At 35.2% G+C, this 20,975-nt stretch overlaps 1 protein-coding gene across 2 annotated transcripts in view; it reads right to left on the bottom strand.

Moving 5' to 3' along the window:
• VPS13B (vacuolar protein sorting 13 homolog B) overlaps positions 1-20,975 on the bottom strand; it is a 763,389-nt gene that overhangs the window by 380,605 nt on the left and 361,809 nt on the right. For both annotated transcript variants that reach the window (XM_065903113.1, XM_065903112.1), the window contains exon 24: positions 9,422-9,642. In XM_065903113.1, the coding sequence (XP_065759185.1) occupies positions 9,422-9,642 (221 nt within the window). The remainder of the gene's footprint in view (positions 1-9,421; positions 9,643-20,975) is intronic.

The raw sequence follows: 20,975 nt of genomic DNA, 5'->3' as shown, positions 1-20,975 counted from the left end.
TTGTGGTTTTCAAGGTAGAGATCATGGACATGTTATGTTAAATTCATTTGTGTATAGTTGTTGGTATCAATGTGAAAGGAACTGATTCATTATTCCATTTTCCAATTTTTGGCTGCTAGTACAGAAAAATACAGTTGGTTTTTAGACATTAATCTTGTCTTCTACAACCATAAGTTTATTAGTTCTAGTAATAACTTAATTCCTCAGAGAATCTATAACTAATTTGATCATATGAAAATAGGGAGAGTTTTAGTTCTTTTTTTTTTTTTTTTAATATTATTTTATTAGTTGGAGGCCAATCACTTTACAACATTTCAGTGGGTTTTGTCATACATTGACATGAATCAGCCATATAGTTACATGTATTCCCCATCCCGATCCCCCCTCCCACCTCCCTCCCCACCCGACTCCTCAGGGTCCTCCCAGTGCACCAGGCCCGAGCACCTGACTCATGTATCCCACCTGGGCTGGTGGTCCGTTTCACCATAGATAATATACATGCTGTTCTTTCAAAACATCCCACCCTCACGTTCTCCCCCAGAGTTCAAAAGTCTGTTCTGTATTTCTGTGTCTCTTTTTCTGTTTTGCATATAGGGTTATCGCCACCATCTATCTAAATTCCGTATATATGTGTTAGTATACTGTAATGTTCTTTATCTTTCTGACTTACTTCACTCTGTATAATGGGCTCCAGTTTCATCCATCTCATTAGAACTGATTCAAATGAATTCTTTTTAACGGCTGAGTAATATTCCATGGTGTATATGTACCACAGCTTCCTTATCCATTCATCTGCTGATGGGCATCTAGGTTGCTTCCATGTCCTGGCTATTATAAACAGTGCTGCGATGAACATTGGGGTGCACGTGTCTCTTTCAGATCTGGATTCCTCAGTGTGTATGCCCAGAAGTGGTATTGCTGGGTCATATGGCAGTTCTATTTCCAGTTTTTTAAGAAATCTCCACACTGTCTTCCATAGTGGCTGTACTAGTTTGCATTCCCACCAACAGTGTAAGAGGGTTCCCTTTTCTCCACACCCTCTCCAGCATTTATTGCTTGTAGACTTTTGGATAGCAGCCATCCTGACTGGCGTGTAATGGTACCTCATTGTGGTTTTGATTTGCATTTCTCTGATGATGAGTGATGTTGAGCATCTTTTCATGTGTTTGTTAGCCATCTGTATGTCTTCTTTGGAGAAATGTCTGTTTAGTTCTTTGGCCCATTTTTTGATTGGGTCGTTTATTTTTCTGGAATTGAGCTTCAGGAGTTGCTTGTATATTTTTGAGATTAATCCTTTGTCTGTTTCCTCATTTGTTATTATTTTCTCCCAATCTGAGGGCTGTCTTTTCACCTTACTTATAGTTTCCTTTGTTGTGCAAAAGCTTTTAATTTTCATTAAGTCCCATTTGTTTATTTTTGCTTTTATTTCCAATATTCTGGGAGGTGGGTCATAGAAGATCTTGCTGTGATTTATGTCGGAGAGTGTTTTGCCTATGTTCTCCTCTAGGAGTTTTATAGTTTCTGGTCTTACATTTAGATCTTTAATCCATTTTGAGTTTATTTTTGTGTATGGTGTTAGGAAGTGTTCTAGTTTCATTCTTTTACAAGTGGTTAACCAGTTTTCCCAGCACCACTTGTTAAAGAGATTGTCTTTTTTCCATTGTATATCCTTGCCTCCTTTGTCAAAGATAAGCTGTCCATAGGTTCGTGGATTTATCTCTGGGCTTTCTATTCTGTTCCATTGATCTATATTTCTGTCTTTGTGCCAGTACCATACTGTCTTGATGACTGTGGCTTTGTAGTAGAGTCTGAAGTCAGGCAGGTTGATTCCTCCAGTTCCATTCTTCTTTCTCAAGATTACTTTGGCTATTCGAGGTTTTTTGTATTTCCATACAAATTGTGAAATTATTTGTTCTAATTCTGTGAAAAATACCGTTGGTAGCTTGATAGGGATTGCATTGAATCTATAGATTGCTTTGGGTAGAATAGCCATTTTGACAATATTGATTCTTCCAATCCATGAACACGGTATGTTTCTCCAACTGTTTGTGTCCTCTTTGATTTCTTTCATCAGTGTTTTATAGTTTTCTATGTATAGGTCTTTTGTTTCTTTAGGTAGATATACTCCTAAGTATTTTATTCTTTTTGTTGCAATGGTGAATGGTATTGTTTCCTTAATTTCTCTTTCTGTTTTTTCATTGTTAGTGTATAGGAATGCAAGGGATTTCTGTGTGTTAATTTTATATCCTGCAACTTTACTATATTCATTAATTAGCTCTAGTAATTTTCTGGTAGAGTCTTTAGGGTTTTCTATGTAGAGGATCATGTCATCTGCAAACAGCGAGAGTTTCACTTCTTCTTTTCCTATCTGGATTCCTTTTATGTCTTTTTCTGCTCTGATTGCTGTGGCCAAAACTTCCAACACTATGTTGAATAGTAGTGGTGAGAGTGGGCATCCTTGTCTTGTTCCTGATTTCAGAGGAAATGCTTTCAATTTTTCACCATTGAGGGTGATGCTTGCTGTGGGTTTGTCATATATAGCTTTTATTATGTTGAGGTATGTTCCTTCTATTCCTGCTTTCTGGAGAGTTTTAATCATAAATGAGTGTTGAATTTTGTCAAAGGCTTTCTCTGCATCTATTGAGATAATCATATGTTTTTTATCTTTCAATTTGTTAATGTGGTGTATTACGTTGATCGATTTGCGGATATTAAAGAATCCTTGCATTCCTGGGATAAAGCCCACTTGGTCATGGTGTATGATTTTTTTAATATGTTGTTGGATTCTGTTTGCTAGAATTTTGTTAAGGATTTTTGCATCTATGTTCATCAGTGATATTGGCCTGTAGTTTTCTTTTTTTGTGGCATCTTTGTCTGGTTTTGGAATTAGGGTGATGGTGGCCTCATAGAATGAGTTTGGAAGTTTACCTTCTTCTGCAATTTTCTGGAAGAGTTTGAGTAAGATAGGTGTTAGGTCTTCTCTAAATTTTTGGTAGAATTCAGCTGTGAAGCCATCTGGTCCTGGGCTTTTGTTTGCTGGAAGATTTCTGATTACAGTTTCGATTTCCTTGCTTGTGATGACTCTGTTAAGATCTTCTATTTCTTCCTGGTTCAGTTTTGGAAAGTTATACTTTTCTAAGAATTTGTCCATTTCATCCAAGTTGTCCATTTTATTGGCATAGAGCTGCTGGTAGTAGTCTCTTATGATCCTTTGTATTTCAGTGTTGTCTGTTGTGATCTCACCCTTTTCATTTCTTATTTTGTTAATTTGGTTCTTCTCTCTTTGTTTCTTAATGAGTCTTGCCCCAACATTCGAATCATAGGAGTTCCAGAAGAAGAAGACAAAAAGAAAGGCCATGAGAAAATACTCGAGGAGATAATAGCTGAAAACTTCCCTAAAATGGGGAAGGAAATAGCCACCCAAGTCCAAGAAACCCAGAGAGTCCCAAACAGGATAAACCCAAGGCGAAACACCCCAAGACACATATTAATCAAATTAACAAAGATCAAACACAAAGAACAAATACTAAAAGCAGCAAGGGAGAAACAACAAATAACACACAAAGGGATTCCTATAAGGATAACAGCTGATCTATCAATAGAAACCCTCCAGGCCAGAAGGGAATGGCAGGACATACTGAAAGTAATGAAAGAGAATAACCTACAACCTAGATTACTGTACCCAGCAAGGATCTCATTCAGATATGAAGGAGAATTCAAAAGCTTTACAGACAAGCAAAAGCTGAGAGAATTCAGCACCACCAAACCAGCTCTTCAACAAATGCTAAAGGATCTTCTCTAGACAGGAAATGCAGAAAGGTTGTATAAACGTGAACCCAAAACAACAAAGTAAATGACAACGGGACCACACCTATCAATAATTACCTTAAATGTAAATGGGTTGAATGCCCCAACCAAAAGACAAAGATTGGCTGAATGGATACAAAAACAAGACCCCTATATATGCTGTCTACAAGAGACCCACCTCAAAACAAGGGACACATACAGACTCAAAGTGAAGGGCTGGAAAAAAATATTTCACGCAAACGGAGACCAAAAGAAAGCAGGAGTCGCAATACTCATATCAGATAAAATAGACTTTCAAATAAAGGATGTGAAAAGAGACAAAGAAGGTCACTACATAATGATCAAAGGATCAATCCAAGAAGAAGATATAACAATTATAAATATATATGCACCCAACATAGGAGCACCGCAATATGTACGGCAAACACTAACGAGTATGAAAGAGGAAATTAATAGTAACACAATAATAGTGGGAGACTTTAATACCCCACTCACAACCATGGATAGATCAACTAAACAGAAAATCAACAAGGAAACACAAACCTTAAATGATACAATGGACCAGCTAGACCTAATTGATATCTATAGGACATTTCACCCCAAAACAATCAACTTCACCTTTTTCTCAAGTGCACACGGAACCTTCTCCAGAATAGATCACATCCTGGGCCATAAATCTGGTCTTGGAAAATTCAAAAAAATTGAAATCATTCCAGTCATCTTTTCTGACCACAGTGCAGTAAGATTAGATCTCAATTACAGGAAAAAAATTGTTAAAAATTCCAACATATGGAGGCTAAATAACACGCTTCTGAATAACCAACAAATCATAGAAGAAATCAAAAAAGAAATCAAAGTATGTATAGAAATAAATGAAAATGAAAACACAACAACCCAAAACCTATGGGACACTGTAAAAGCAGTGCTAAGGGGAAGGTTCATAGCATTACAGGCACACATCAAGAAACAAGAAAAAAGCCAAATAAATAACCTAACTCTACACCTAAAACAATTAGAGAAGGAAGAAATGAAGAACCCCAGGGTTAGCAGAAGGAAAGAAATCTTAAAAATTAGGGCAGAAATAAATGCAAAAGAAACTAAAGAGACCATAGCAAAAATCAACAAAGCTAAAAGCTGGTTTTTTGAAAAAATAAACAAAATTGACAAACCATTAGCAAGAGTTTTAGTTCTTTTATCTTTAGTCTTTTATTTCTTTTGCTTGGTTATTTATTTCTTTCTAATTGCAATGCCTAAGATGGTCAGTATGACATAGAGGTGATGTAAGAAGGCATCCTATGTTTTTCTTGATCTTAGTGGAAAACAATTCAATATTTTGCAATTAAGTGTGGCATGTGGTTTCTCATATATTTCTTTTATGAGTTACTATTTACTGCCCAGAAATTTATAGTTTTCCTAGTTAATTATTGATGTCTCATATAATTCGACTATGGTTAATATACTGATTTTAATTCTCTTCATACAATAAGACCATGTATATCTGAAAATAATGTGCATTCCATGGTTCTTGACTATAGTGTTCTATAAATGTCAATCAGATGAAAGTGGGTTCACAAGTATTTTTCATATCTTCTGTATCTCCAATTATTTATTTTTCACCTAACTATTTAACAATCACTGAGAGAGATGGGATAATAATTTCCTAATATGACTGAATAGAAATGCCTGTTTTTTCTTTTAATTCTGTCCGTTTTTCTTTCATTTCCTTTATCTCTGAGACTACTCCTTTACGTCTATTTTATTTGACATTAAAATAAACAAATCCATCTCTCTTATGCGGTTTGTATGTTTTCCCATGCATGTATTTTACCTGTTTCTTTACATTTCAATGTTTCTCTGTTAGGCAATGTATACTAGAGTGCTGCTTTTTACTACTCTAGCATGAGCAGCTGGGCCAGGGATCCGCAAATTGTCTGGAAATGGTCAAATGGTAAACATTCTATACTTCTTAAGCCATAGTGTTCTCCCTTGCTGTTACTTAATTCTGTGGCTGCAGTGGTCCCACCTGCCAATGCAGGAGATGTAAGAGACTTGGGTTTGATTCCTGGATCCAGAAGATCCCCTGCAGGAGGACATGGTAACCTATTTCAGTACTGTTGGTGTGGAGAATCCCATGCACAGAGGAGCCTGGTCGGTTATGATCCAAAGGGTTGCAAAGAGTCAGACACCACTGAAGCAACTTAGTATGCACGCACCTTATGATGGCAATCTTGGACACTATGTAAAAATGTGGGTGTAGTCTAATTTGCCTGTAGGCCTTAATCTGCTGAATTCTGGTCTAAAATTCCACCTGTTAAGATCATAACCTTTAACGTAATACTTGTTAAACCAGGCTCAGCCCTGTAATTTTATTTTTTCATTTTCTATTTCTACCCTGTGTTATGTAACTCTGTTATCATGGCTTCATTTCTTTAGATTATTTGATTTTTTTTTTTTAGTATTTCATTTTAATTTATCTATTGGTGTTTGGCTGTATCTCTTTGCATTCTTCCTTTTTCTTAGGCTCAGCTGTTAAAGAATCCACCTGCAATGTGGGAGACCTGGGCTTGATCCCCGGGTTGGGAAGATCCCCTGCAGAAGGGAAAAGTTACCCACTCCAATATTCTGGCCTGGAGAATTCCATCGACTGTATAGTCCATGGGGTTGCAAACAGTCGGACACTACTGAGGGACTTTCACTTCACTAAGAAACTAAAATATATACAGAAAAACTCACAGCCTAAAGTTACACTGTAACACTTCATGAGATATTTAGAAATCTAAAAACCACTAGAGGTTCCCTTAATGATGACATTTTCTTATACATTGTATCTATATACATTGGAAGCTCTAGCAGTCAGTGTTACATGTTTGCCTTCAACAGCCATACATATTTTTTTAAAGCAGCTTTGAAAAAAGATTTATCAGCTATTTGTCATTTCTGATGGCTTTATTTCTGAAGATTCAAGTTTTCATCTAGTATCATTCCCTTTTAACATGTAGAACTTCCTTCAGTATTTCTTGTAAAGCAGAGCCACTGGTAACAGATTTTCTTAGTTTTCCTTCATCTACAGTGTCTTTATTGCACTTCTGTTTCTGTGGACACACACACTGGCTTGAGAGTGCTTTTCTGTATGCATTTTAAATATATTGTTCCAATGTCTTCTGTTGTCTATTATTGTTCATGAGAAATCTGCAGTCATTCAAATCATTGTTAAAGTATATATAACGTATCTTCTTACAGCTGCTTTCAAGGTTTATTTTAGTTTATCTTTCTTGGTTCAGTATTTTAATCACAATGTCTCCAAACAGGTTTTTCTTTGAGTTTATCCTCAAAGATAAACTTGAGACTAGGTGAACTTCCTGTATATGTAAAAGCCTACCTCTTTCTGAAACTTTGGACAATTATTTATTAATACTTTTCTGGCTCCAGCTTTTTCTCCTTACTTTCTGGAATTCCAATTACATATATATTTGAACACTTTGTCCCACAGTCACTAAGCTTTGATCTTTTTTAAAGTATCTTTTTTTTTCTTCTGTTTTTCAAATTCAATACTTTCTATGCTCTATGTTCAAGTTCAGTGATTCTTCTGCCACATGCAGACCACCTGTAACCTCAGACAGTATTTTTTTTTCATATATTGTATTTTCAATTCTCAAATCCTATTTGTTTTTATACTTAACTTCCTCATTATTAATTCTTACCTTTTTCATTCAGTGTTCCTTTCCTTTATACCTCATGAAGAAAATTTCAATAGCTGTTTTTAAGCCCTTTTTGCAGTCCAATTAAAAAACAAATTGGAAACATCAATTTATATTGTTAGTTTTTGCTTTTTATTCCTCTGGAATATACAGAAATAATTAATGGGATAGACAGGCCAAGGTGGGCTTCTGTTACTATGGTAGAACTAAACTAAATCTATTTTTCCCCATTTAACACCTTTTGTGATAAAGGATCTAACAAAAGTGAACCTGTCTCTCTACAATCTGCTTGCTAGAGCTGGCATATGAAAATATCATAAAATGGGTGGCTTAAAATAACAGAAATTGATAGTTTCATGGTTCTGGAGATATAGCGAGTCCCTACACAAAGTATCAGCAGGGCCATGATCTGGGACTCAAAAGAGTCCTTCGTGCCTCTTGTTCTCCTTCTAATGGTAGTCAGCAACTCTGCTATTCTTTGGCTTGCAGCTGGATCAGTCCAATCTCTGTCTGCATTCACAAGGCACTCTCCCTCTATATCTTCACATCAACTTCCTCTGTTTATCTAATTCTAATTTCCCCCTTTTTATAAGGATATCAATCACAGTGGATGAGGGCTCACCCTAAGGACTTCACTTTAACTTGATTATCTCTATCCAATTAACAGATAAGGTCACATAATGAGATACTAGATGTTAGAAATTCAACATATATTTTATGGGGGATAAAATTCAACCAAGAACAGTTTTTCTTCTGCTAGGAAATGAGTTTCAAAAACATTCAGAAACAGCATTCAAAGAATAATTTGAGAGTGTAAGTCATTTTATAATTATTCCCTTTTATTCCACTATGGGTCATAATAAAATGGCAAATGGTTATTAAACTGGTGTATTTACTAATGCTGAAAGAAATGTATTACTGATTATAAAAGAAATGACTTTTGCAATAGTGGATAAGCTATTAGTTTAATATAACTGCCTTATCATAATTCTAACTATTTGCATTTTTATAATAAAGCCATCACCAAGATATTAGCAGGTCTGATCTTGTCAAAATGCACAAATATATATAAAAATTAAGCCAAACTGTTTAATATACAGTATCTGGAGTGAGGGAAAGAGAAGAGGAGAAAGAAGGAGAATGGTATCAGTAATGAGGCTCTATAAAATAGAGAAGAATAGTTGAAACCACTTTAAAAGACACTTTTAAAACTGGCTTGTAACTACTAATGCTGGGATAAACAAAGATTTATCAACATTGATCTGTCAAATCCAATAAAAATTTTAAAACTATTGTTTTAAAAATGTAATTACAAATATTATTCAAAATTGACAATCTGAGTAGAAATTATACTAGAGTTTGCTTAGGGTCAAAGAAACAAGTATTAAATTGTTATGCAATTAATAATTTGTACAAACCCAGGAGACCTGAATTAATACTAAATTATAAAACTGTCGAATATATGTGTTTGGCCTATTCCAACTGGAATGTTAAATGATTAACAAAATGCCTTTTTTAAACAGTCAACAGTAATTTCAAAAAAATACTACTTGTTGAGCAAATGAAGCTGTGAGTGAGAATCTGATTAGAAATTACACTTGATCACTTCAATAGACTCTTCCAGTCTGACAATAAAGTAGTTCTTCACTGTTTAAAAACCTTACATCTGCAACTGATTTCATTCCATCAGCCAAAAAATGCATTTATGCTGCCACCATTACATTTTCAGAAGAGTTTAAATTACAAAACTCGAGAGAACTTCAAAGCAATACTTAATCTAACCATTCTGATCTTGATGGCCTTGTTAAAAATAATTTAGGACACTTAACAGAAAAGAAACCCTTCAACAAAATGGGTAACAATTGTTCTTAAATCATGTTATTTTAAATTTCCTTTCATAAATCAAATGTACCTACCTGGGGGTTTGAGCATTTTATCTCAAGTGACTCTAAGTCAACATGCAGACAGACAACAAATGAATGCCTCATATCAGGTCCTGTAGCGAGCAATTTTGGGGATGTAACAGCTAGTGTAGAGGTACAACCCATGGGTTCCACTAGGCAAAGTGTCACTTGTTTTCCAAAAAGGGTATATATGCTGAAATGATGCAAGCTGATTGTCCAAGGAAAAGCATCACCTGATAAAAGGGACAAAAGTGGTTAGGGAGGCAGACATACAAACATATAGTTAGTTAACTGTCACTTGATATTAAGGTGTCTACTATCAATACTGTCTACTATCAATATTGGAAATAGAAAACACTTACTATGGAATCATAAAAAACACACATTGTATCATAGACCAACATGTTAAATAGTTCACATGCTATAGAAGGGTTACTTCTTAATATTTGTATTTATTATACATACTGCTATATCAATAATTAAATTACATTATAAAAGAAAAAACAGAAATTAAGGAATAAGATAAAAATATAAATACAAGTTTTAACTTTGTATTCCCTCACTGGTCTACTAGTAGGTTGCACAGTGCAACTCCTGGGATGTATGTACCTTGGAAACCATAAAAAATGTATTAAATTAAGAAAAGGACTAACTGTGGCCCATGATCTGACTGCAGAATAATGAAAATAAATAAATAAATAAACAGTTTCTTATGGTCTGTCAGAATGTCTGCATCAGAATCATGCAGATGCTGATATAAAACACAGATTCCTGGTTTCTACTTCAGACCTACTTAATCAGAAATCTCTGCACGTTCAAACTCAGGATGTAAATCCACATCTTCAGTTGGATAACCTTACACATGTATAAAAGCATATATACGTGTGTGTATGTATATACACACACACACACACACATATATTTGATTTTAAAAAATAAGTACTCATACATTTCAACGTTAAGAGCAAAATATTGTTGTTTTAAACTGTTTTCTTTTATAAATTTACCAAAGAAAAGAACTGTCAGTATAAATTAATGAGATAAAATTTATCTTTTTTTAAATTGTGGCTACTGGTAAAATGCTTCATGAAATAGAATTTAAAAGTGTACTTGTATTAGAATATTTATATACATTCAATACTAGGATGCCAATTTGATGGAAAATGCGTTCATATGACTTGTCTTTTTGACTCTGAAAAACTACTAGCACTTGTTATTATGTTGTTGTTGCTGAGTTGCCAACTTATGTCAGACTCTTTGTGACCGCATGAACTGTAGCCTCCCAGGCTCCTCAGTCCTTCACTATCTCCTGGAGCTTGCTGAAACTCATGTCCATAGAGTCAGTGATGCTATTTGACCATCTCATCCTCTGTTGCCTGCTTCTGCTCCTGCTCTCAATCTTTCCAAGAATCAGGGTATTTTCCATTGAGTCAGGTGGCAACAAGTAGCCAAATTATTAAGAGTTTCAGTTTCATCATCGGTCTTTCCAATGAATATTCAGGACTAACTTCTTTCAGGATTGGCTGATTTGATCTCCTTGCTGTCAGAGGGACTCTAAAGAGTCTTCTCCAGTACCACAGTTTGAAAGCATCAATTATCTGGCACTCAGCCTTTTTTATGCTCCAACTTTCACATCTGTACATGACTACTGAAAAAACCACAGCTTTGACTATACAGATGTTTGTCGGCAAAGTGATGTCTCTGCTTTTAGTCATAGCTTTCCTTCCAAGGAGTAAGCATCTTTTAATTTCATTGCTGCAGTCACCACTCACAGTGATACTGGGGCCCAAGAAAATAAAGTCTGTCACTGTTTCCACATTTTCCCCTTCTATTTGTCATGAAGTGATGGGACCAGATGCCATGATCTTAGTTTTTTGAAAGCTGAGTTTTAAGCCAGCTTTTTCACTCTCCTCTTTCACTTTCATCAAGAGGCTCTTCAGTTCCTCTTCACTTTCTGCCATTAGAGTGGTATGTGTCTATCTGAGGATGTTGATATTTCTCCTGGCAATCGAGATTCCAGCTTGTGCTTCATCCAACCTGGCATTTCTCATGATGTACTCTGTATATAAGTTAAATAAGCAGGGTGACGGTATACAGCCTTGATGTACTCCTTTCCCAATTTTGAACCCGTCTGTTGTTCCATGTCCGATTCTAACTGTTGCTTCTTGATCTGCATGCAGGCTTCTCAGAGGACAGGTAAGCTGGGCTGGTATTCCCATCTCTTTAAGAATTTCCCACAGTTTGCTGTGATCCACACAGTCAAAGGCTTTAGCATAGTCAAACAAGACTTGTCAACAGAGATGGGATAATATAGACTTTAAGTATCTGGATTGTTTTAAAACAAATTAAAAATATTTATCTTCTAATTAGAGAGGTACTAGTACCTCACTCGGAGAAGGCAATGGCAACCCACTCCAGTACTCTTGCTTGGAAAATCCCATGGATGGAGGAGCCTGGTAGGCTGCAGTCCATGGGGCTGCTAAGAGTCGGGCACAACTGAGAGACTTCACTTTCACGTTTCACTTTCATGCATTGGAGAAGGAAATGGCAACCCACTCCAGTGTTCTTGCCTGGAGAATCCCAGGGACAGAGGAGCCTGGTGGGCTGCCGTCTATGGTGTCACACAGAGTCGCAAAGGACTGAAGCGACTTAGTAGCAGCAGCAGTACCTCACTGAAAATAACTTAGAAAATACATAAAGAAAAAAAAATCAAAACCAGTCATAATTCACCTCCCATCTTGCTACTCCCAGGAATATACACTATTACCATTGTTCTATTTCCTTTTTTCTTCTCCCTTATAGTGTCGGCCATGTGTACACAGAGTTGAAACTAGGATCACATTGTACTTTTGGGCTCATGTTATTTTTTTGGTAAGGAAAAAGAAAAGATTAAGTAAATAATTAAGTAGATCATGCTCTAGATATATATATATATATATATAAATAAAATATAAATATGCATTTGAATTGTGAATGGTGATATTGAAGGTGTATACAAGATAGATTCTCGTAGGTTTGAACATTCAAAATGTCTTAATCAAGAAGCTAATAATATTAAACTTAAAACACTTTCAAGTTGAGACTTGAATAATAATATAATCGTAGCCACACAGCAGTCCACAATAATTTGACTAGAAACAAAGAAAACTGCATAATAATATGTGGTCAGTACTGTGGTACTCTGCCTGTCTTAAGACTTAAAATATTTTGCCCCGAAGAAGAATGACCAAGTTTAAATCATCTGTAACTAATTCTCAAATTATTTTAAAATCTACACAAGGTTCCATGCTACTTACAAAATAAAGGCCTTGCCAAATCTGTCTTAAAATATTTTGGAATGATTTCAGGTTACATATTTTAAAATTGGTAGAGAGCTATATATAGTCTTTCAAATTTCATGTTATCCAAGAAATGCTAAATGATGATTATGTTAGATTAAAAAACACCACATTTAAATTCATGAAATTGAAAAAAAGAATTCCAAATGACACTGGTACTATCTTAGATGTGTGTGTCTTCTTTGGAATCAGACCATAAGTTGAAATTCGGTATACCATTTTCTAAGTCTTAAACAGAACCTTTTAAGGTAATACTTTACATTCATTTATTTAGCAAGCAAGTCATCTATTTTAAAAAGCACACTGTATCTAGAAGATAAGATCTTAATGTGCAGTGACAAACATTTCCACAATTAATCACTATGAAAAAAATCACCAAAACATAACATCATTATTGCACAACCATTCCTTTTAAACACACACACACACACACACACACACACACACAATAAAAAAAATAAAAGCACCTCATCTATTTACAACACTGGCAATATACTGTTCTGAGTAGTTGTTAAAATATGACAGACCACGACAGACCAAGACCATATACTATTCTGAGACCTTCAAGATTATTTCAGAAAAATTATTTATTGCTGGCAGAATTCAGAAAATGTCAAACAAATTGTCTAAAGAACAAGAAAAAGAAAGAAAGTGGAAAATCCCATTTCTGTGTGAATTTGTAAAACATCTATATTATCAACAGAGAAAAGACTAGTGATAAATTAATTCTCAGAAATATGACAATCAAATACTGAAGTACTTTGTACAAAATAATGTAAAAGAAAGTGAATATGACAAAGCTTTGGAACAAAATGAATAAATAAAATTCAGTCTGAGACTATGTGATACCTGTCAACAACTGGGAAGGGGAACTTGAGTAGATAATAGTAACTTAAAACTAAATGAAATTATAAAAATTACATGGTATGGATTTCCTCACACAGGATCACATGTTGCTGACTTTGCACAACACAAAGCAGAAATAAAGGACCGATTTAGATAACAAAAGAAAGCACTATCGAGAGCAAAACAAAAATAAAAACAAAAATGTATGAATGCACGTTTCGACAATCATATTATCACTGTTGGCGTCACTGAACAGTGACTAGTTATACTGACCTGATCATATACATCTAATTTACAGGCTTCAATACTGGTGGGCAGGGATTGATATTCTGCAAAGATAATCAATCTTTCCCTTTCTAAAGATGCTGTACTTTCCTATAGGAAAAAGCGTATATACTTTGTGCCTAGGTAAATAATCTTATAAACATCAATATGGAAAATGAAGAAAGTTGGTTAATATTAGAGACACTCTCTCTCAGTTTGCTTTCCTCTCATAACCTTCATCAAGTATCTTTAGAAACAAAAACAAAAGTGCCTTCCTCTACTCCTTAAGTCTTACCCCATATCCAACAATACAGTATGACTCAGGTAGATTTTTATTTCAAATATGATTAGTGGAATCAGGAATATACTATTGCTAATTGCAAAGGTTAACAATTTGGAAACAGATACACTGTTTTATACAAACATAAATAAGCCAAAACTGCTGACACTGTTTCCCCAAACCACTTAGCACTAAATTGATTTAAAGACAGTTGAGATAAAAGACTTTCTTTAACTCTACATGATGTTAACTTAAACACTGGGAATGTTTGAGTAATGAAGGCATTTAAAAAACAGAAAACCTAATCAATTCTCCTGGCAGAAGGGAACTGCTGAAATGCCTGGAAGAAAAGGAAATGAAAATGGGCAATTATAATTTTATTTGCTCTGTAACCAAATTAATACATTTAGAAGAAAATATTGCTTTGTATTAGAAAATGTAAAATGTATTGCATGTATAAACTAATAAAATTTATGTTTAAAACCTCATGATTAATAAATAATGAAAATAATAGATAATTCACTTCAAATTTGAGAGATATTTTCCTTTCTTTACATCTAGAAACCCAAGTATTCAATGCTAAGTACTATTCATTTCTGAAAATTATTACTGATTTAATAATAAATTAACCATCAACATTTCATTACTACATAAAGACATATAATACTTGTTTTTTTAAAGTCTTTAAAATCTATGATTGCAATTATAAACAATGCAAAACCAGAAAAATTATTGCTTTTAAAAAACTAAAACAACCTCAAAGCCTCACACTGTCCTTTCAGCAATTAACTACTTAACAGTTTTAAAAGAAATGTCAAAATTATAGCAATGCTCTGTTTATTTAGGTCATATGGTCAACTAACAAGATATAGCCTCAGTTTCTGCAGGTTGTCAAGAGATATTACAATTCTACATTATTTTCTAAAGCAATTTACCACTAACTAATGGCAAGCCTCACCTCATTTATTATTATACAAAGACACCTACATAATTAAGGAAACATTATCATAAAATATTTCTTGGGTCTCAAGACTCAGTGATATATGGATTATAACTTAAAAATAAATAATGGGTATTGTTTTCTATGGTTAGCTGGTTATTTTCTATGTTAGCTTTTTCTTAAATAACTGAATAGTCAATTATCCTATATTAAGCTATTTAATTGAATACGTATTTTACCAACACTGTAGTCTCAAACTTAAGACATGCTTAAGACATGATTCATTTTTCAAAACATTTTCAGATACATACATTATATTTACAACAATAATAAAAATACTTAAAGATTTACAACAGACATTCTAATCAATGAATACATTTATCATTTTCCTTAACACAACACATAATACATGTAGTCATTTTAGTCAATTTGAGCTAAATCTAGTATCTTCCGAAGACTTCTACAAAAGAATTGTTCACTGCTGTTAGATGAAAACCAAGACTGACTAATATATAAAAGCTTTGCTATGTTATCTCTCCTAATAAATAAGCATTTGTTAGGAACAAAAGATGCACATGTATATGTTCATTTTACATTACTGACTTAACAGTAGGCATATCAATTTACTTAACTTGATAAATTGGTTTCTTGAGTGCCACAGAACACGACAGTAACCACCTGCACAGAAGAATGAGCTGGATTTCACATCAGAGACTTCAGTAAGAATGAGCGATCTGACTACCCCTTCTCGTTAGAGAAGAAATTCTAATTCCTAAATCCTTTCCTATTTCCACATGAAGTGCTAAGCCAACCCATGCCTTTTCTGTTCACAGGAATATAGTAAAAGAATGCACTTAGTGACAAAAGGAAAGACAAAAGACTAATGAGTAAAGTAAAGGGAAAAAAGTATTTTGTAAAAATATAAAAAGTAAAGCCTTGATAAATTTCACTTCTTTTATAATTTAGTATTACTATTTAAAGAATTTTTTTGAAAGGTAGGAAGTTCACGGATGACATACTCCTTCAGTTCAAGAAACTATTACAAATTCTAAATGAAGAGTTTGAAGCAATGACTTTGTGAAAATCTCGAAATGAAGGGAACAGTATAGAGGAAAATCTGAGTCCTGGAGATCATGTTTATCCATAACTTGGCACCTCAAGTATGGCTCCATTCTCTGGCGCTCAGGTGTACCCCTTGAAAAACATGCTAAAGCTGACAGGTGTGATCAGGGACTTAACTGTGAAATTAATGAATAGAGCAATTTTTGGTACTGAAAATAGTTGTTACTCTTTAACACAATATTCTATAATGTTTTCACTGCCAGCTGATGGACAATCTAGATCAAATAGATACCTAAGGATATAAAAAAAGAAACAAGTCAGATATGTGAAAATCTTACAGATTTGTAAACCATCAGTGAAAAGGTGATAGGTTAAGTATAGACTAGACGAGAATATCTAGTAAAGCTATACATGTGAAGAAGAAAGTATATAGAGAAAAGAGCCCGAAAAAGATATTCAAAAAAAGCAGCCATTATTCACAGAAAATGAATCAAGGCAAGTGGTTATTCCTGAAGTTAAGAAAGAATTTCAAAAACCAATCAACGAATATCAAGGGTTAAAAGTTTTCCACTGGATTTCCATGTAACAGGTTTATTCTGTTAACTGAGTAAGCTGAAAGAAATTTTAGCATTTTTATATGACAAGTGTTTAAATAAGAAAGTTATAATTTATGAAGCAAGTTACTTAAAAACATAGTGCATAGAATATAGTATGTACTCAATAAATATTTACTCTATGAAGGAAGGAGGGAAAGAAGCTAGGAAAGAAAGGAGAAAGGGAGGGAAGGATGGACAGAGATGGATAAATGAATAAAAATGGATTGGTCCTAAGCAACGAGCAGACTAAAGACTTATTTCAGGTAAGGTAGATTTACTTGTTAAACAAGTTATTTACTTACATAAATATATACTAGATGTTATTCAGGAGACCCCAGTTCAATTCCTGGGTCAGGAAGATCCACTGGAGAGGGGATAGGCTAACCACTCCAGTATTCTTGGGCTTCCCTTATGGCTCAGCTGGTAAAGAATCTGCCTGCAATGCAGGAGACCTGGGTTTGATCCCTGGGTTGGGAAGATCCCCTGGAGAAGGGAAAGGCTACCCACTCCAGTATTCTGGCCTGGAGAATTCCATGGACTGTATAGTCCATGGGGTCACAATGAGTCGGAAACGGCTAATCAACTTTAAATGTAAAATTAGATGTTATTCAAGGACCTAGGGAGAGGGCAGTGAACAATACAGCCTCACTATTCTCATGAAGTTTGCACTGTAGCTGTGGAAAGAAGGATAATAAAATAATAATTTAATGAAATACAGTATTCTGATAGTTGTAGATGTTCTGCAAACAATTAAGCAGGAAAATAGAACAGAATGCTGCCACTTTAAGATAGGATAGTCCAGAAAAGCCACTCAGATAAAATGACATTCCATAGAGACAAAAGGCATGAAGTTACTTAGGAAAAAAAATATTCCAGAAGGTGAATACTAAGTATAAAGGTCCTGCATCAGGAAACTATTTGGATGGGAAGTGGCCAATGCTTTCATTAAAGTAATGAAGAGGCTGTATGCTGGGTAGGGAAAATAATCAGATAACCTTGAGAAAAGCATGAAAGTGAAAGTGTTAGGAACTCAGTCTTGTGGACTCTCTGTGACCCCATAGACTGTAGCCCGCCAGGCTACTCTGTCCATGGAATTCTCCAGGCAAAAATACTGGAGTGGGTTGCCTTGCCCTTCTCCAGGGGATCTTCCCAATCCAGGGATTGAGCCCAGGTCTCTGGCATTGCAAGCAGATTCTTTAACATCTGAGCCAGGAGGGAAAGTGGTCTCCAACAGCTTTTATAGGGAGTGGAAAGGCATTAAAGGAATCATTAAAAGTTTACAAAGTTATCAATGAGGGCTAGAAGTCATCAAAAAAAAGATGACACCAAACACCAAACACACTGTCAAGAACTTCAGTAAAGAAGCTCAAATGTCAAACAGTTGGAACAATCCAAGGCTACATTCCTTCCAAGAAAGTGAGAATCCACAGCATCCAAAATACATGAACAACTCAACTCTATCATAAAAACAATCTGATTAAAAAAATGGGCAGAGTACCTGCACAGACGTTTTTCCAAAGGAGACATACAGATGGCCAACAGACACAGGAAAAGATGCTCAACATAACTAACCACTAGGGAAACTCAAATCAAAACCACAATGAGGTGACGCCTCACACCTGTCAGAACGGCTGTCATCAAAAGACGGTAAATAACAAGTGTTGGGGAGGATGCAGACAAAAGGGCACCCTTTGTGCACTGTTGATGAGAATGTAAATTGGTACAAACACTATGGAAAATAGTATGAAAGCTTCTCAAAAAATTAAAGACGGAACTACCACACCATTTAGCTATTCCACTTCAGGGTATTGATCCAATGAAAACAATAAGACCACTAGAAAACGGTATGTGTACCACAATGTTCAGAGGAGCATTATTCACAATATCCAATATATAGAAGAAAGCTCACTGTCTATCATTAGATGAATAAAGAAAACGTGATATTCGAGGAGGATATCAAACAGGATGGAAGAGTAAAGGACACTGAACTCACCTTCCCCAACAAACATCAAAAAAACATCTACACATGGAGCAGCTCTAACTGAAAACAAACTGGAGACTGGCAAAGAAAAGCGGTCACTTACATAGAACAATGAATATAAAACTATACTACTGGGTTATGACACATAGAGACATAATATATACATGAACAGAAAGGAAAAGAGAACAGAACTCTGTTCAAATAATTATCTTATAATTGAGCAGAATTAAGTTAAAATATATCTGAGGTTGAGTGTGATAGATTCAAATGCACAGAATAATTCTTATATCCATCATTATTTAATACATAGTAAAAAAAAATCAATGGAGGAAATGAAATGGTATACTGTAATACGGTTTGGGTAGACTCCGGGAGTTGGTGATGGACAGGGAGGCCTGGCGTGCTCTTCATGGGGTCACAAAGAGTCGGACATGACTGGGGGACTGAACTGAACTGAACTGAATACATTTCAAACAAAGAAGGTATAAAAAACAAACAGAGGAAAAAAATACAAGAGAAATGATTAACAAACAGCAAATGACCAACTTAATTAAAATACATCATTACATGAAATATAAATGGTCAAACCATCCCATTTAAAAATAAGAGATTGTCAGACTGCACAAAAAGTCAAAATCTAAATTCTATTTAAAAGGAAAACACACTGCATTCAAAAATTAAAAGTTTTTTGACTAAAAAAATCATTCACCAATTCTACATGGCTTCACAAATATTTTAAAAAATGGTGCCAATCCTCCACAAAGAAAATATATTTCAGACACACAGGCAGAGAAACAACTTCCCAGCTAATTCTGTGAGACCAGTATTAGTGAAGTGAGGTTGCTCACTCGTGTCTGACTCTTTGCGACCCCATGAACTATAGCCCACCAGGCTCCTCCATCCATGGGATTTTCCAGGCAAGGAAGAGTACTGGAGTGGGTTGCCATTCCCTCCTCCAGGGGATCTTCCCAACCCAGGGATCGAACCTGGGTCTCCTGCATTGTAGGCAGACGCTTTACCGTCTCTCAACTGGTAAAGAATCTGCCTGAGATGCGGGAGACCTGGGTTCAATCCCTGGGTTGGGAAAATCCCCTGGAGAAGGGAAAGGCTACCCACTCCAGAATTCTAGTCTGGAGAATTCCATGGACTGTATAGTCCATGGGGTCACAATGAGTTGGACACGACTGAGTGACTTTCACTTCACTGTGTGTCAATGAGACCAGTATTACCCTGATATAAAAACCAAAGACACTGACAGAAATCCTTTGTGTATTGTGGACTAAAATCCTTTGTGAATATAGATAAAAAAAATTAAAAGGCAAACTATGTTTGGCATCATATGAAGAGATGACACACCATAACCCCACGGTCTATATTCCCAAATACAAGATTAATCAATTAGTTATGTAAAACTGATTAATGAAATATATCACATTATACCATAAAGTGGGGGCAAAAGACACATCATCTCATTAGATTCATAAAAATATTTGATAAAACTCGAACTACCTCATGATAAAGTCTCAATAAACTGAGAAGAAAATGATTCTTCTCAACCTAAGGAAAGGCATCTATGAAATCCACAGCTAGAGACTTTCCTGGCAGCCCAGTGGTTGCTGAGACTCTGAGCTCCCAATGCAGGGGTCCAGGTTCGATCCCCGGTCAAGGAACTAGATGCCATATGCCACAACTATAGATCCCATGTACCTCAAGAAAGACTGAAGATACAGCATGCCGCAACTAATCCCCAGAGCAACCAAATAAATAAATAAATCATCTTAAAAGATTCACAGCTACCACTGTACTTAATGGTGAAAGTCTAAAGCCTAAACTCTCTTACTTTTAATAGATTAAAAATGTTAAGTTCATATATAATGCTCATGATAAAACAGTAAAAGAAAAAGCATGACTGAATATTTTTCTCAGGCATTATTACCTGAATTGTATAATAAATATAATAATTGTTTGTTTGTTCAATCGCCAAGTCACATCTAACTCTTTCTGACCCCATAGACTGTAGTACTCGTCTTCCCTCTTCTTCATCATCTCCCAGAGTTTGCCCAAGTTCATGTCCACTGAATCTGTGATGCCATCCAACCATCTCATCCGCTGTCACCCTCTTCGCCTTCTTCCTTCAGATTTCCTAAGCATCAAAGCCTCTTCCAATGAGTTGTCTGTTCTTATCAGGTAGCCAAACTATTGGAGCATAAGCTTAAGCATTAGTCCTTCCAATTAGCATTCAGGGTTGATTTCTTTTAA

The sequence above is a fragment of the Muntiacus reevesi genome, chromosome 12 (genome assembly GCF_963930625.1).
Source record: "Muntiacus reevesi chromosome 12, mMunRee1.1, whole genome shotgun sequence".
NCBI lineage: Eukaryota > Metazoa > Chordata > Mammalia > Artiodactyla > Cervidae > Muntiacus > Muntiacus reevesi.
The sequence above is the reverse complement of the archived record's forward strand: the minus strand, read 5'-3'. Positions and strand labels throughout refer to the sequence as shown.